Genomic DNA, 18,008 nt, shown 5'->3' on the forward strand with positions numbered 1-18,008 from the left:
ACAATAAACTATTAAAAGGCTTACACCACAGTAGTACCTGCTCAAAGGGAGGGGTAGAAAGAAAAACAGAATGTTAGGAAAGCGAGGTTCAACGTGATCTCTGAGGCTGGGTGTGTGTGTGATCCTCCTGTCTCAGCCTCTCAAGTCTCAAGCCTATGACAACACCTCTTATGTTTGGGATCTTGTTCTGGACTCATGTCAGAAAGAGAGTGGAAAAACAGAGCTGGTTTCTCGTTTCCTGGACCTTCCAGGAACTGAGGGCAAACAGCCAGCATCCTGAGGAGCTGGCACTGGAGAGCAGAGGCAGCTCTGTGCCAGGCCAGGCCTGTTCCCGTTCTGCACAGGGCACCTTCACCCAGACAGGGGCTGCTCTCAAGGCACACCCTCCACTGAGGCACCTGATGTAGACCAGGGATTAGAACTTTAGCAAAGGTCCTTGACTTTAAAGGTTTATGTTTATCTTCATCCTATGGGGATGGGGCTTAGGGGTCCGGATTCAAGAATGGATGCCAAACTCCATTTTGAGAGTCTGCCTGGGGTCAGCCCCATTTTCTTGGTTTAGGGGTGGGATGAGTGGTGGGGAAGAAATTCTGGAAAAGCACACCCTGATTTTGACCTATGGGTGGAACTCCCCTCAAGAGAGGTGAATATTCACAATACGCCAGGCAACAGACGGCTCCATAAAATGGCCGTTCCCTACTTACCTCTTGGAATGCTTTCTGAGGATTAAATGAGATAGTATCCTCCCCTCATTTAACACACTACTAGGCACAAAAGGCTTTAGGAGTATTTACTATTATTTCAACAATGGAAATAAATTTCCAAAGAAATCTGTTCACAAATCTTTAGAATAACTCCAACCCCACCGAAATGCTTAAGAACTGCTCATAAGACAATGCAGCAGTATCAGTCCTTTAAAAATAGACATATCACTCTAGAAGTTACTGTGGCAACATGTAATTTCAAACCTTTCCAATGCCCAGTGACCATAATCTTATATTTTGTCAGTTAAAACGTCCCCTAAGTGTGTGTACAAGTTGAATTCAATAATCTCATCTATTAAACATGGCCTTTCTGTCCTCTTCTGATGTGACTTCTTGACAGATTATCATCTCCTTTACCAGCCTTTCTCTTTTTCAATCTCAGTGCTTTTTATGGGTTTAGGATTCCTAGTTCTTGATCCCTGGCTGCCAAAGCATGTTGATCAGAGCAAGAGAGTCCTGAAATAAAAGAATAAGGGAACCCAAGTGACAAGAGGTCTATTTCTTCAGTGACAGCCATGTCAGTAAGCAATCAGAACTGCAACTTCAAGCAATCCAGAATGGCACTGATCTGCCGTTAAGGCAGGTACGACCTGTAGTCAAAGCTGCCTAAGCCACATGAAGTGAAGAGGAAGTGTCCTGGGCTGCAAATAAAATATATAAATATAGTTACTAGGTAGATGTAACAAAACTTCCTCTAGTTTTTATTGTAATGCAGGTGTGTCCAATCTGCATGCAGGCTATGGGCTGGATATGTTTGAGAGATGAACTATTCTACTTGAAGAGATTAATGCGTAAGTGACTCAAGCAGATGCCATCAGGTATGACGAGTTAAAAGAGGCTGAAGAAACCTGGTTTACAAAAATACCAAGCTTCAAATAAGACACAGCTCTGCCGTAGAAACTACTGGCAGCCACTGTCACCACAAAAGCAAAATATGGGCAAAGGAAGCATATTTGTTTCAGTGCAGGACCACATAGTAAAAATGACAAGGTTTGAGGGATGATATGCACGGTAATATACCAAGCACAGGAAGAGATCCAAAATTTTCAGTTCTGTATATACCCGTTACTGCATTATCTGCAGGCTTCCAGACACAGGGCCTCCACAGATGGTCCCTGCACTAGAACAAGACAGAGTAAGGCAACTGAGGTGGGGTGCTGAATGAGATCATTCTCTTTCATCAGAATTGTATCGATAATGCAAAGATAAAAAATTTTAAAATACAGTGGTATTTAACCTCAGAATTCTAGTGGTCCGCTGCTAAAACTAAAAATAAAAGGAATTATTTCTCTTTGTGGGTAGGTATTTCTTTGCTTGAATTATATAACACCTTCTTAAATTTGTGGTGTTATTTTTTGGCTGTAAGCATTCACAAGTAGATGACAAAACAACCTTTTCACTGTGCTTTTTAGCTTCTTTTGCTGTGATGGTCTTGTTTACAGGGTGATTTTGAACAGCCTAATATATAATAACATTTTGTGTCAGAAAAATTTCCATCACGTACATGTGATGCTTTCATTTAAAAATTAACTAAAGGGGGCCGGGGATTTAGCTCAGTGGCACATTTCCTGCCTTGCAAGTACAAGGTCCTGAGTTCGATCTCCAGTACCCCAAAACAAACAAACAAACAAAGAAAAAGATAAAATATACTTTCATGCCCCAGGAACCAACATGAATGCTGAGTCAACTGTACCCCTGCAGTCCTCCTTAGTTAGTGATGTCACCTGTCCTATAAGGGTTAACACAGGACTACTGAGTGGGCAGCACAACTCTGGGGACAGACCTGGTCTTTGAGAAGGTTATAATCTGGTTTGGGAGATGTTTCTTGACATTCTGGGCAGATATATAATTTTCTATTTCTTTTAAAGCAAACAAAAGAAGCATTAATTAACCACGATTTTCATTTCTCATATCAATTATCACTAGGGTAAAATAAGCTAATGATGAAAATTGCCACTTTATTACATAAACTAAAATGTTCTTTATTAACACATGTCTGAGTGTGAAACATGATCATCTGTTGAAAAGAAGACAGCTTCATTCTTCAATAATTTCAGAAAAAGAAACTTCGATTTTTAAATTCTTTTTAATAGGTTCTTTGACTGACCTTTTCCTCCTGCTATACCATTCATTATGGATCTGTATTCCTCAGCTCCTCAGAGATACAGTAAGGACAGAATCTTCATTTAGGAAACATTTCTTAATCTTACATTTCAAAAGCTAACAATTAAAAAAGAGAAGCCCTTTTAATCCCCAGGCCCTATTCCCACTGTGAATAATATGGTTGAGTACAAGTTAAGTCTATAAATAAATTTATCCTTTCTTCTCAAAAAACACTTATGATACTTAATAGAATTTTAGGTTAAAAAAATTTAAATGAGAAAAATGAAAGTACCAGTCACTTTACTCCTATCATCGTAAGGTAGTCAAGCATCCGGGTATAAATGCTGTTTGCACAGAGTAGCTGCCTGTGAACTATTCCATCTGCATGTCGCTGAAGGTCCTCTTAATCATTCTTTTCTTCTCCTTGATAATGTCGGTATTCTGGCTTCAGCTCCCATGTGTTTTTGTGGATGCCTTTTACATTGTGAATACCAATTTCTTTCAAGATTTCCTTTAAGTATCCCTAAAAACAAACAAAAAAATCTCAATAGATGAGATTATGAAGGCAGGAAATGAAATTTTAAAAAACACACCAAAGCACATTTAGTAATAAAAATTATGACCCTAGCCAGGCGTGGTATACACCTGTAATCCCAGCACTTGGGAGGCTGAGGCAGGAGGATCGCTGTGAGTTCGTGACCAGCCTGGGCTACAAAGTGAGTTCCAGAGCAGTCTGAAATACATAGTGAGACTGTGTCTCAAAATAAATGAATAAATGAATGAATGAATGAAGACAGACTCTAAAAGCTCAACAAGATTTCCCTTCTAAGAGGTTCAATAAGCTGCCTTGATTCTACACAGTAATACATAACCTCATTAAATAAATGATAATTTGAATCAGAGGGGTTGGACATCCTCAATGCCAACAATTTAAAAGCTTAAAATAAAGGCCAGAGGAAAACACAAATGACTGGTGCTCGATTTTTATTAACATGATGCAATATACCAAGTGTAATTTGCCCTTGAGTTTTATAGCTTCAAGAACTCAGCTCACAATTAGACTGGAGCCAATAATTTCAGGAGTACCAGTGTATATAAAAAAATGACAAATATATATATATATATATATTTTTGGTACTGGGGATCGAACTTGGGTCCTTGCACTTGTGAGACAGGTGGTGGCACCACTGAGCTAAATCCCCGGCCCAATGACAAATATTTTTGAGATGGGAAGACAATATTCAATGAAGTAAGCACATGACAGGAATCTGGAATTCTCATGTTTAAGATGTCTCAATGTTGTGTACCACACCACTCGTTTTTCTTACACAATAAGGAAAGGTATTATTTGTGTTTACTATTATTTGGACCTTGGCCAAGCTTGTCATTGACAGGGTGAGGAAGAAGTGATGACATGCTAAAACCCACCAGGCTGCAGCTTTTGTGTGCTTGGCTCCCCACAGGGAAGAATCCCTATTATGGTGTTTTGATCCCTGAAAATTCAATAAATACAAAATCATTCCCAGAGTCATGGAAGTGATGGCTATGTTAAATACAATACTAAACCCTACTTCTGCTTGCCAACACCCAAGGACTAAAGCATCCACTATAAACTGACCAATATAAATTGTAGTACAGTACTTCTTTCTTGGAGAAGAAAAAAGCTGATTCCTTAAAAGTGCTATTTTTTTCCTTGAAGGACAAATCAATGAAACCATTTTTGTGTGTATGATTCAAAGAACCAGTTGGGCTGGGGATTTAGCTCAGTGGTTCGGTGGCCTGCCTTGCAAGCGCAAGGACCTGAGTTCAATCCCCGGTACCAAAAAAAAAAAAAAAAAAAAAAAAAAAAAAGCTCAAAGAACCAGTTAACAGTACCAAGACGACTCTTTCCATTCATGGAAGATGAAACTGTCTTTTATTAATTAAAATGCACTAATTAGAAAAGCGCTTGAGAAGCTCTTGCCTAGACAACATTTAAGGCAGTGCTTTTCATCAGTGATGCAAGACTACCTGCATTAAAACCTGATATGAAGCTATAGTAAGCCTCACCTTGGGCCTAAGAACCTGCATTTTAACAAGTCCTTATATGGCTCATTTAACTAAAGTTCCACTATACCTGCTTTAAGGGTTCTCCCAGTTCTGCTACTCTAGGGTCTTTGAGTCCCCAGTATGTCTCTGAACCTCACCACTGTGGGATATTATGTATTATCAACATGATCTAATGGCATCTCACACTGATTGGGATAATGCTCTATCATCCCACAGTCCTTTTAGTCATGTAGAAATATAGTAGCTTAAGGCTGGGGACATAGCTCACTAGTAATGTGTCTGAACAGCATATGCAAGACCTTGGATTTGAACCATAGTATCACTAAAAAAAAAAAAAAAAAAAAAAAAAAAAAAAAAAAAATTAGCACCAGGACTACACAAAGGTTGTTTAGTGGCTTGTCTCCCTTGGGCAGCCTTCCCAGTCCAGCAGCCAGGCCCCAGCAGGTGGCAGCAATGAACCGAGGGAGCCCTGGGTTCCCCCAGAGGCTGGCCTCCCTCCCACACTTTGTATAGCAGGCTTCACTGAAGGACCCCTGTGAATGAGTGAGCATAGGACCAGACATGCAGGTAATACGCATGTCTGCCATCTGCTACTTCAGATTACATTTAAAATTGAGACACCAGTCATAAGCTACTTGCTAATTAAATTGGATTCATAAACGGAAAATGATGGGTTAGGCACAAACGATTCTGTTTTAGGTGCCAAGAATGACATCTTTGTAGAACTCCAAAGGCTGGTTTATTGTGAAGCTGGCTAAGATCCTATTGCACAAACAATCAGACATTTACGGATGCACTGCAATGGGTCAAAAATGAAAAAAGCAATTGCCACAAGCATTTTGATGCCCTGAGAGAAAAGACACTCTTGACAGCATCCCATGAGCCAATTTATAATCTAGATACAGAAATGAAAAGACCAAGAAGTGTTAAAACAAAATATTAAGAAAGTCCCTCTCTTTCTCTTCTTGTTAGTTGATACAGTGTCTCACTAACAGACAGGCCGGCCTTGAATTTGTGATCCTCTGGCCTCAGCCTCCTGAGTGCCAGGATTATAAGCATGTCAGGTTATATCTGGTTTAAGAAAGTCTGAGTGCCAGGATTATAGGCATGTCAGGTTATATCTGGTTTAAGAAAGTCTAAGTGTGTAAACTGAATTGCTTTCACATGTAGTCCACTCTCACTTTGGCAATCTAGTATAATATTTGAGATAACTTTTACATATGAACATGCCACTCTCTTCCTTGTAACAGTAAGAAGGGGGTGAGATAACCATAGCCTGTTGATTTGTCATGTTAACACAACAGGACTAGGGCCACAATGTCTATGCTACAGATCTGGGGACATGGGGGGGTGGTTCAGACTTCCTGGATCTCTGGATGTTTCAGACCACAATCACAAACCATTTTATTCTAACCAAATTAATTAGCTTGGCTAGGGCACAAAGCATTAGAAGAAAAACTAGGAGTGATGACAAGGAAAACTAAGGTAAAACAATCTCTGAAGAGAAGATATAAGCAATTAACAGAGAGATCAGGTCATACCTCTAAGATGTTCCAATGGCTTCCCCTCTGGCCCACAAGTGAGGTTCCAAACCCCTTTTCTAGGTATCCACTCTGGCCCGCCTTCCCCTCTGGCCTCCTCTTGTGATACTTCCCTTTACACACACTTGCCAATTCTCCTTCCTTTCTTTTCTCGTTTTTTGTACCGGGGATCGAACTCCGATACTTGTACTTGCAAAGCAGGCAGCAGAACCACTGAGCAAAATCCCCTGCCCACTTGCCAATTCTCTATCTATATGCTTTTGGGGATTTTTGTTCCCAAATACAGTTCCCCTTCTCTCAAATCTAAACTTCACTGGGTGTGGTGGCACATGCATTAGCAGGAGCACCTGGGGGTTGAGGCAGGAAGGTCCCCAATACTAGAATAACCAGGGCTATTTAGTAAATTCAAGGCCAGCTTGGACTGCATGTAAGACCTTATCTCAAAGAACAAATCACAAAACGTATCTGAATCTCTCATCCTTTAAGAGTAGGCTTAAATATTGCTTTGTCAGAGAAATTTTCCCTAATAGCCTCACCCCTTAGATTTACATTTCACACACTGTACACACTTCAGTGACAACCTTTACTATACTGTACTCTAATTCTTTATTTACATGCTCCTCTCCTCTCAAACCCACATTACAGTGCCCGACTGTACATCACAAAGCCTGGGTGCACTTACCTAGGGTGAACGGAGTCCATTTAAAAGTGACCAAAGAGCTAAGAGGACCAGGTGGAGAGGACGGCACAGAGAAGGCCCACAGAAATAAACTATGAGACACTAGTTTTTCCTTCTTTTACAGTTTAGGTGGTGACCCAGTTTTCAAAACAAAAGTTGTCTGGCAAACTACTACCTGCATTTAAATGTGACATTACTAGAATCTCTATTATAGTGCTAAAATAATGTTGGAGAAAAGCCAATTTAAGTGGGAAATTTTAAACGTTCTACCAGATTGAAAATTAATTGGTAATCTCTTTTTCCTTTTGTTATGCATATTTTCACTCAAATATCTACTCCAGCATCTACAACGTTTCAGGTGAAGTTATTCCCACACACAGAGTTTATAGTTTAAAACTGGGATAGAGACAAAAACACATAAAACAAGCAAATACAGTACTAAAGACATATGAACATGGTCTCAGTGGGAGCACTAAAGAGGGTCACTGACCCAACTGGGTCAAGATGGTAGGTTCTTTGAGGATGGAAACTTAATCATTTGAGTTGAACGGTAATTCTGTGCAGAGAGCTAGAGAAACCAGTTCTTCTCTCTTACATATTCTAAGCACTGAGTGACTTTCTAATTTAACTTGTCTAACCATCTATAATTTATTTATTTATTTTTGGTACCGGGGATTGACCTTGGGACCTTGCACTTTCAAGGCAGGTGGCAGAACCACTGAGCTGAATCCCTGGTCCCTAACCATATAATTTAAACAAGGATTCTAGGACCAGGTAGATCTTTATGTCACATGGGATTCGGAATATTTCTCATTATGGAGTACGTGTCATGCTGCAACAAATAATCTGAATAAAATGGCCCAGGTCCAGCAATTCCTCATCAAAGAGATGTGTGGGAGAGAATTTACAGCAAGTCTGAATGTAGAAAAAAAAGGAGAAAAAACACTGAAGCTTCTGTGGAAGGAAATAGCAAAACCTATACTTGGCTATAAAGACCAAGAGATTAGGATACAGTTTGAATTTGTGGGTTAAGACAAAACCACGGTGATTAAAAAGCCAGAAGTCCACAGATCAACTTTCTGATTGTCCCTCAAGACAGGTGAACCTTGGTAGTCACAAGGCACAGCAGCCTGCTATTTGAGTTTCCTCTTCTCCTTCTTCCTTCCCTCTGTTCCTGTCATTTCTCCTGTTTCTCTACAGCTCTGCTAACCAAATGGAAGATCTCTCTGCATTTCATTTTATCAGGCATTTCATTGATAAATATTACATATATAATAACTACATTTTTAGAGCTCTATTTAAAACATATACCTTTAACAGGAAGCTGATCAACTATTAATGGTTTAAGTAGGCTAATAATAGGATGCTAAGATTTTAGTCACAAAATTTACTCCAAAAGATTGGACCAAATATGCAATATACAAATCTATATTGGCACAAAGATTTGCCAAAGGGAAAAGCACATTATTGTTTCTGTGATAATCAAAGTATTACTTCACCTTTGTGATTTTTATGTGAATGAGACTGTGACTCCTTTGAGAGGTCAACATAACAGAGGACTTACTGATGAAGCTATTAGTGGCTCAGCAGAAAATTCTTAAACTGTATGTTGAGAATACAGTGTTAGGGCCAGAGGTTTAGCTCAGTGGCACCAGTGCCTGCCTGGCAAGTGCAAGGTCCTGAGTTCAATTCCCGGTTCCACAAAACCAAACCAAACAAAAAAAGCCAACAACAAACAAACAAACAATAAAACACTGTGAGGGGGCGTGGATTTAGATCAGTGGCACCACACCTGCCTTGCAAGGTCCCAGTACAAAAAAGAATACACTGAGTTGGGGATGTCACTCAGCAGCACAGCACTGCCTGGCAAAGGTGTAAGGCCCTGAGTTTGATTCCTGGTAGCAAAAAAGAAAAGAAAAGGAAAGACCATTAACAAAGACAACAGATATTTTCACTACTTCAGAGAGAAAAAAATGTGAATAGGTGAGGGAAGGTGACACTGGGGACTTCTCTGGAACATGGTCCATGTCCGCGGTTCCCTCCTTTTCTTCTAATTTCACTCCCTCTTCCCACTAGACCTTGCTCCCCATCTTCCTCTGAGCATCCCACTGGCTATTTCCTTCTGTTTGAAAATCATGCAGCAGAGGGATGGGTAATGAAATGGTCAAGGGATAAACCTTGTTCTACCCCACTTTACACTTAATCCAAAGTTTGAAAAACCAATTAATGATTACATTAATATTTATGTACTGGAAAACTATCTCACCAGCAACACCTCACCTGTGTGGCACTGGCAAGTGATTCGTATGTTTGACTATTTCAGATAAACAAAGTTTACTTCCTTTGGGCCCAAACTTCTATCTCTGCTTTAAGACATGCTTTTAAACTATGTCAACCAGAAATTCCACTCCCAAAAGTACTAAGTGTACATTTATATGAAAACTTACATATGCTTTTTCATAGTAGCTTTATTATTCATAATACCCAAAGTGAAAACAATCCAAAGGCCCATTAACAGATGAATGGACAAACAAACCCTGGTATATCCACACGATGGGTGTACATCTGGCAATAAAAAGGAATGAAGGGACCAGGGATTTGGCTCAGTGGTTCAGCCACCTTCCTCACAAGTGCAAGGCCCTGAGTTCGATACCCAGTACCACACACACACACACACACACACACAAAAGGAATGAAGTACTAATGCATGCTACATGGATGAAGCATGAAAAAATTATGCCTAAAAGAAAGAAGGAGTCACAAGAGGGCACATGTGGCATGATTCCATTTCTAGGAAATATCTGGAATAGGAAAACGTATAGAGATGAAGTAGATTAGTTGTTGTCCAGACCTGGAGGTAGAGGTAGGGCCACTGCTAATGGGTTATAGAGTTTCTTTTCAGGGCAATGAAAATGTTATAAAATTGTGGTTACGGCTGCACAATGTACACTTTAAGATGACATTATTTTTATTTTCAAATTACATAAAGAAACATCTCCACTAAAGAGTATCTGGCTCTGTGTATGAACCCATAATCAAAATATCCATATTGAGACATTCTAGAAAGAAGGGACGACTGGCACTGCCAGGCCCTTTGCCACAGGATCATCCTCGGACATCTGAATCCAGCTCAAGTCAGGGGAGACTTTGAACACTTATCAAAAACCCACAGAGTAGGATTTTCTTGAGTGCAGAGACAAACACAAAGAAAATTATTTCTTTCCCCAGGGAAATTAGCTCCATTTGGATGGCAATACTGAAAATACGTCATTCTAGTTTGTTCAGAGACTAAAGAAACCAGAAGAAGGCCGTGAGTAAGCCTAAATTTTTACTTTTCCTCTTTTTAAAACTGAATGGGAATGGAAAGATGGGGAAGGAGATTTAATATTTTATATTAAATACAAATTTTGTGACCTGTCATTTAATTGAAAATGCAACGTTAGATTTTGTATCTAAATGAAAGCAGTTTTGTTTTATGGATACCCATCTCACATACTGTTCTTTACGTAATATCTTATGTAAAATCATAAGCTAATTCATATTTGCTTCAAGTTTTTACCTTATTCAGAAATGAGGTAAAAAAAGAAAAAATATGTAAGTTAAAAAAGTATTACAATCCATGATAAGTTTGGAATAGGCCTACTAGTAGAATATTAAAATATTCTATTGAAAAGGTATTAAAATTTCATAAATGTTTTAAAATTTCACCCACTTATATTCAATGCAGTTAATAATTTATTTTAATATGACATTTCATATGCTAAAACTTTAAATTAGGACTTCATAAGTTAGCAAATAATTAGTTTTTAAAACAGACATCTCAAAAAGGGCTGTCATTAATTAATATGCTCTGTTTCGAAATTGGTTCTTTATAGTTTAGTAGTATTCAAAATAAGAATTTCCACTTTCAGGAAAAATTGAGAGAAAACAAAGGGAATATGTGAAAAGAAAAAAATGATACATGGCCTTTTTAAAAAGAAAAAAGCAACTAAGTGAAAGTTTTCAAAACAAACCATTATAATAACCATAGCATTTGTCTGTTTGCTTGAGCCGGTCTCCCTATGCAGTTCAGGCTGAACTTAAACTCACTATGTAGCCCAGGTTGGCCTCGAACTTAGGGAAATCCTCTTGCCTCAGCCTCCTGAGTGCTGAGATTACAGGTGTGTGCCATCATGCCCAGCTAAAACAGCATTTATTAAGAAGTAAATTTAGGAGTGAGCTGCTCAGCACTAAAAATATGTACCTTTACTTCTGGATTAGGAACTAAATGAGGAAAGATGAAGCATCAATTCTAAGCCAGGCACAGTGGCACACATCTGTGATCTCAGCTACTTGGGACGCTGAGGCAGAAAGGTTACACACACTTAAGGCCAAGGTAGGCAACTTAGTGATCCCTATCTCAAAATGAAAAAATAAAAAGGAACATAGCTAGGTGGTAGAACACCTCTGGGTTTGATCCCTAGCACTGTTCCCTCCTCAATAAAAAACCCAAACCAAACCAAAACAGCAACAAAAAATCTTAAATTCTATTTTCCTTCTTTCCTCTCCCTCTCCCCTCCCCCGCCCACCTTCTTTCTTGGTACTGGGGATCAAACTCAGGACTCTCTGCTTGCCAGGCAGGCACGGGGCCACTGAGCTATATTCCTGGCTTAAATTCTATTTTCTATATACCTGAGTTACATTCATGATGAATGTTCTTAGTAATTTTTTTTGGGGGGGGTACTGGGATCAAACTCAGGACCTTACATTTGTGAGGCAGGCGCGGCACCACTGAGTTAAGACCCTAGCCCAATTCTTAATTTAAAAAGCAAAAATCAATGCAGAGACTTGAGAGAAAATTCACTTTTCCTTCTCCCTATTAAAAAAGGCAATCCTTTCGGGCATGGTGGTGCACAGCTATAATTTCAGCATTTAGGAGGCTGAGATAGGAGGAGTACATGGCAAGTCCCTGTCTCAAGAAAACAAACAAAAAAGACAAAAAGGCATTTCTAGGGCTGGGTTACAGAATACTTGTCTGGTATATGTGTGTGTGGGTGCGTGCGTGCACGCGCGCGCGCGCACACACACACACACACACACACACACACACAGCATTCTTATTTTAAAGAAAAGTACTTGCCTTGTTTGTCTGAATATGACCAGGCAAGTAATAAAAGATACTCTTAGACTGACATCAAGACAATTAGGCAGAAGCCACTAAGTAGCCAACTTTGTTTCTGAATCTATAAATCAGAAAATTGAACTTGTCAGTCTATAAGATCTTTACCATTTAAGATCTTGAATGAGATTCTATACATCATAATTATATATGTATTTTTTTTCTTTTTATTGAGTTTATTGGTACAATCTAGGTGTACAGTACAGTTACATTCATTACTGGGATCTTGTACCTTTACATGACAGGTCTTGGTTCTCATTTTTTCCCCCTGTCCCTGCCCTTCCTTTACCTGTTCCTCCCCTCTCCATTTGCAAACACTTTATTTCCATTTTCTCATATTTTTTTCTTTTCCCTTATTCCCTAAAGAAGAAACACGAAACTGGTGTCTGGCTTTACTGACTTGGGGAACAATAATGTCAGGTACTGAAAAAGGGAAGTCAGGGAGGCTTTGATGAGATGTAGAAATGAAGAGTTCTGTTTCAAACACATTTACTCTGATAGCAAGAAAAATGATTAACACTGATTAGGCACAGGGGCTGGGGATGTGGCTCAGTAGTAGAGTTCGTCTCTTGTGCGCACAAGGCCCTGAGTCTGATCCCCAGCAAACCAACAAAACAAAAACAAAAAAACATTGATTAGGCACAAACTGTGTCAGGCAGCATGGCACAGGGTGGGAAGCACTGGGCTTTGACTGGCCAGGTAGATGTGGAGAGGTGGGAAGGGACAGTTCTAATTAGAAAATATTGGTAGCTAGATCTAGCCAACTCTAAAAAGATGCATTCCCGAACTTTCCAAGTCACATGCCAATAAATTTTATTTTCATTTAAGCTAGTTTGATCTGATTTCCTGCTCCTCGCAGGTGAAAAAATCTGAACCAATTCACTGATCCAAAACAGGAGAAACCAGTAAATTTTTATTTTCAGTAGGAGAAAAGTACAGTGTCTCAAATTCTCCAGCCATTTAATCCTTTGAAAAAGCATTGGTTCTTATATCTTCATTCCAAAATTTTGCTGAAATTACTTTTACTGAAATCCTTACTTGGGCCTGGGATATAGCTCAGTGGCACAGTGCTGCCTGGCAGGTTCAAGGACCCGAGTTCGGCTCCCAGTATAAAAAAAATCCTTAGTTAAGCCTTTCTGGAAATAAACTCTGAAGGTTAGATGAGTATTATCTGATTGCTCTGATACAGCAGTGTAACTGCTTTGTTTATTGAAAGCTTGCCTTGAAAATTAGCAATTATTTGGTAGTACCTAAAGCTGGGGGGATTAAAGTCTGAGTACCACACTGCACCTACTTCCTCATGTTGACTTGAACTTACTTTACTAAAAGCACGACATTTGTTCAATTATATATTCTGAATTAAAAGGTGGTTCTCTGAATTGATATGATTGGGAACCGGATTTAGAAGGGGTCATCAATAGAGATAAACTTCCTTGAATCTTGATTTAAAATTGGGGGGGTAATGATGAGGCTCATTTATAATCAGAGCTGAATTTCTGTGACACGCTTAGAAAACAGTGTTAGGGCTCTTGGTGGTTTGGTATTTCTATGGGTACAATTACATAAAGTTTTTAATTGTGTTTTTCTTTCTTTTGAGGCAGAGGGACTGAACACAGGGCTTTTTGCACTGAGCAACATCCTTTTTTATTTTGAGACAGGGTCTCACAAAGCTGTTAAAATTACCTAAACTGGGCTTGAATTGGTGATTCCTCTCTCAAGAGTACTGGGATTGTAGACGTGTCTCTATGCTCAGCTGGTTTATATTTTTAAAAGAAATGCTACATGTATCTATTTCATAGATATAACAAAGTATGAAGAAAGACTAGATATAACATATTCAAAGCTAAAGAGCAGCAAGTGCCAGAGGGAAATAATAGGCTTCCTCTAGTTTTTCATTTCATTTCATTTATTTATTTATTTTTGGTGCTGGGAATCAAACTCAGGACCTTATTCTCGTCAGGCAGGCACAGTGCCACTGAGCTAAATTTCTAGTCCTCTAAGCTTTCGGTGGGGGGGGGCAGAGCCAAAAATTAAATCATACAAAAATATCTCTTTATAAAGAAACTGTTTTCCTGACCTCACACCAGTTACCAAAGCTTCGTCGTTGCAAATCAGCTTATTGCCCCTGATAAGAAACTTTCACTGTTTCTGGTTGCCTGTTGAAGTCACACACTGGCAAATGAGAGAGAAGAACTGGCCCTAAGGGTAGCTCCTCTCTTCAATAAGGAAGTTTGCTTGTAGAATTTTTTTAAGGAAGAAAAACTAATATAGAAGAGGAAAAAAATTTTTCCCCACATTGTGGGTTGTCTCTTCACTCTGTTGGTGGTTTCTCTTGCTGTGCAGATGCTTTCTAATAAGATGAGATCCATGGGCCTGATCCACAGGCTGGGGATTTAGCACAGTGGTTCCGGTGCCTGACTTGCAAGTATAAGGACCTGAGTTCAATCCCCGGTACCAAAAAAAAAAAAAAAGATAAGATCCAAAGGGAAAGTGGGAGGGGTACGGAAAGGAAAGAAGGGAAAGGAACAAATACAAGAAAAGGAAAAAAAGAGAAACAAAGTCTTTGTAAATAGGGAGGGATGGAGGGGTTGAAATGAGGGAAGGAGAATGAGGAAAAAAATAAGAACCAAGATATATCACATAAATGTACAAATTCCTAATGAATGTCATCATATCGTATACCTAAAATGTACCAATAAACTTAATGAATAAAAAAGAGGAAAAAATGGAAAAACAAGACAATACTTCAGATTCACTCAGAATAAGTAAAAAAATGACATAAGATCAGAAAGTAGACAGCATTAGTACTGCTAATAACAAAGAGGACGTGTTGTGGTGACAGGTCTCACAGTTGGAAACTTGTTGTCAAAAGTGGGTCAGGAGGGCTGGGGACTTAACTCAGTGGCACAGTGCATGCCTGGCAAGTATAAGGTCCTGAGTTCAAACCCCAATACAAAAAAAAAAAAAGAAAAAAGTAGATCAGGAGCCACCAGAAAATGAAAGGCTGCCTCGCCATGTGAAATTCTCCACCATGCCATGATCCAAAAGGAAGCCACTCACCAAATGCTGAGCAGGTATCACCAGCAGCATGCTCTTGGACTTCCTAGCCTCGAGAACTATAAACATACTTCTGCTTTTCATAAATTAACCTGTCTTACTCACCAATAGCACAGAAAATGAACTAAGATACTTACCTACAAGACTTTAAAGGAAAAAAAAAATGGAAGATTAGCAGATGAGAGGGTCAATAAATGCACACACTAAAAAACTGACTAAGTAAAATTCTATTCTTTTACACAGGCTTAAATTTACTTAATAGTAGTAATATTAGTAAAATATTTGCAGTTGACAAAGCATCTTTCACAATCACTTCATTATCACAAGAATTTCGTAAACTAGGTATTATTTTGTAAGTCTAATATTATAAACATTGGCAAATTTTATATTATATGTCAAGTAAATTAAATATACAAATAATGTACTAAATATATTTAAGGTCCTAGTCCAGGACTACTTGGCTAAATGGCAGGACTGGAACTGGAAATGAGATTTTATTACTCCAAATCCAGTGCCTTATCTTTCCTGGATCACCGGTCTTCATGAGAGACTAGATTCCTTAAATGCTTGTGGCATTGCTCAGAGTAAAATTAAATTAGTAGTGGTCTACTGATGACCATTAGAAAACACTCACTTTTGATCTATGAACCTTTTAAAAAGGTTATTTATCTACACAGAAAAGAAGTGGGCTTTGGCAATTTTCTTCTTTGGTCAATGGGCTTTGCCAACTCATTTCAAATGTGAGAAGGGAGCAGAGAGGAGATGAAATAAGAGAGGTAGAGAATCACAGATTTAGAGCTGGAAGGGATCACAAAGATTGTCTGGTCTACTCTTTCAATTTCAAGAGTGGAGATGACTTCCCCAATGAGGGGAACAGCAGACTGCTGTCCACTCCTTCCCAACTTTGTAGGTGAGGCTCCCTTGAGCTCTGGCCTATTTCCTCATGTTCTGTATAGTGCTTTCCTGGCACTGGCTACTTTGCCTGTCAGAATCCATCAATGTAAATATGATGGTCCCTTGGGAATGAAGATTTGCCTTTTTTTTTCTTTTTGATAAATTCACTAAATATTTACTAAATTTCTAATAAGTTTATGTTATAAAGTATATATACATTTAGGGATAGGAATAACATACAACATAGTCTTTAAGAATCTGATTAAGATGCCAATGATGAATGTTACTGTACTGCATACCTAAAATGTACCAATCAACTCAATGACAAAAAAAAAAAAAGAATCTGATTGTGGGCTGGGTATGGTGGTGCACACCTGTAATCACAGCACATTGGAGGACTAAGGCAGGAGGATTGCTGCAAGTTCGAGGCCAACCTGGGCTACACAGTGAGTTCCAGCCCAGCCTGAATTACATGGTGAGATCCAGTCTCAAAAAAAAACAAATAAAACAAAATCTTCTTGTTAAGGTAGTTTCAAAACAACAAAACTATTATAAAGCAGTTTTCAGATCAGTGGTACTTTACGAGAAGCTTATACATACTATAGGTTTGCTCCCCAGAAAAACCCAAACATTTTTGTATATATTCAGGAAATTAATGGCTCCCATGAATCCAGTCCACCCTCAATCATGAGTCAAGAAGCTCTATTCTGAGATTCATTAAATACTGCCATATAAAAATTATCTGAAGAATCAAAACAGAAGCATTCTAATAATAATCCTTTTCTTTGATGCTAAATGAGTAAGTCGCAAAGAAATTGCTTTCCCTAGTATTATCGAAATGTACCTCTACAAGGACCTATTTTTCTGTATCTAACTTTGTGCATGTTTTATTCCCTAAGAATGTTTTGTCTGCTTTCAAAGTTTCTGGAATAGCCTATTCATGTATATTTATATATAAAAGGCACAGATAAACTTCATTAAAACCAGAAGAAACACTGCTTAGCTAATGAATTATTCTTTTTCATTTTTTTTAAATCTAGCTTGGAATGCAGTTTCTAAGGCTTTGATGCCAAAGGGAGTGAAGTCATTAAGATGAGCTGATAATATTGCAGCATGAGTACTTTCTTTTCTATTAAAAAAATTACTTATATTCTTTGGAATTTAAATTAATATTCTAACAAAAAGGGAAATTTTGATAACAAAGCCTTCAGATTTATCAAGAATAAAAAGGATAATTTCTTCTCTTCATATGGAATTATTGATATTAAATGTATTTGAAATCTAAAATAGTAAAGCTCATGTTACAAAAAAAATAGCTGCACTAAGACGTTTCTGAGTGTCAACATAAATTATCATTAGTATAAATGACTATAAATTTAATCATACAAGGACACATTTCTCTGCAGTAATGACATGTTAATGAAGCAGGAGATATTTAAAAGATCAAATAGAACATATACATACCACAGGTTGTTTTGTGATATCCACCAAATCTTTTAGATTATAATATTGGTGTTTTTCAAAGGCTGAAAAGAGCATGTCTAGGACATGTTGTTTGTCTGCTCGAGCTCTCTTTCCATCTTCTTTCTTCTTCCTTTCATATTCAATCTATACGAAAAAAAACCAAAACAAAACAAAAGAAAGGCATCAACCTAACATGCTTGGAAACAAAGGCATCTTTGACAGTCAACCATGAACTATCAGATTTGCTGTTTTGAGGGGCAGCCTAAACAGGTGTTCTAGAACCTGAGGTCCTTGTTGCT

General features: G+C 38.4%; 1 protein-coding gene across 3 annotated transcripts in view; it reads right to left on the reverse strand.

Annotated features, from left to right (window-relative positions):
* Window positions 1-872: 872 nt before the first annotated feature.
* Window positions 873-18,008, reverse strand: part of Gtf2f2 (general transcription factor IIF subunit 2) — a 149,877-nt gene continuing 132,741 nt past the window's right edge. The window contains exons 7-9 of one of the 3 annotated variants that reach the window (XR_782787.3): window positions 17,710-17,853; window positions 3,160-3,390; window positions 873-1,220 (exon numbers count right to left, since the gene is read on the reverse strand). Coding sequence is in view for 2 of the 3 variants with exons in the window: in XM_010637049.3 (XP_010635351.1) it covers window positions 3,271-3,390; window positions 17,710-17,853 (264 nt within the window). In the remaining variant the exon portion in view is untranslated. Of the gene's footprint in view, window positions 1,221-2,646; window positions 3,391-17,709; window positions 17,854-18,008 lie in introns of those variants that run through there. The other 2 variants (XM_010637049.3, XM_010637048.3) reach the window with 2 other exon arrangements.

The sequence above is a fragment of the Fukomys damarensis genome, unplaced genomic scaffold (assembly GCF_012274545.1).
Source record: "Fukomys damarensis isolate Sample0158 unplaced genomic scaffold, DMR_v1.0_HiC HiC_scaffold_38, whole genome shotgun sequence".
Classification (NCBI taxonomy): Eukaryota; Metazoa; Chordata; class Mammalia; order Rodentia; family Bathyergidae; genus Fukomys; species Fukomys damarensis.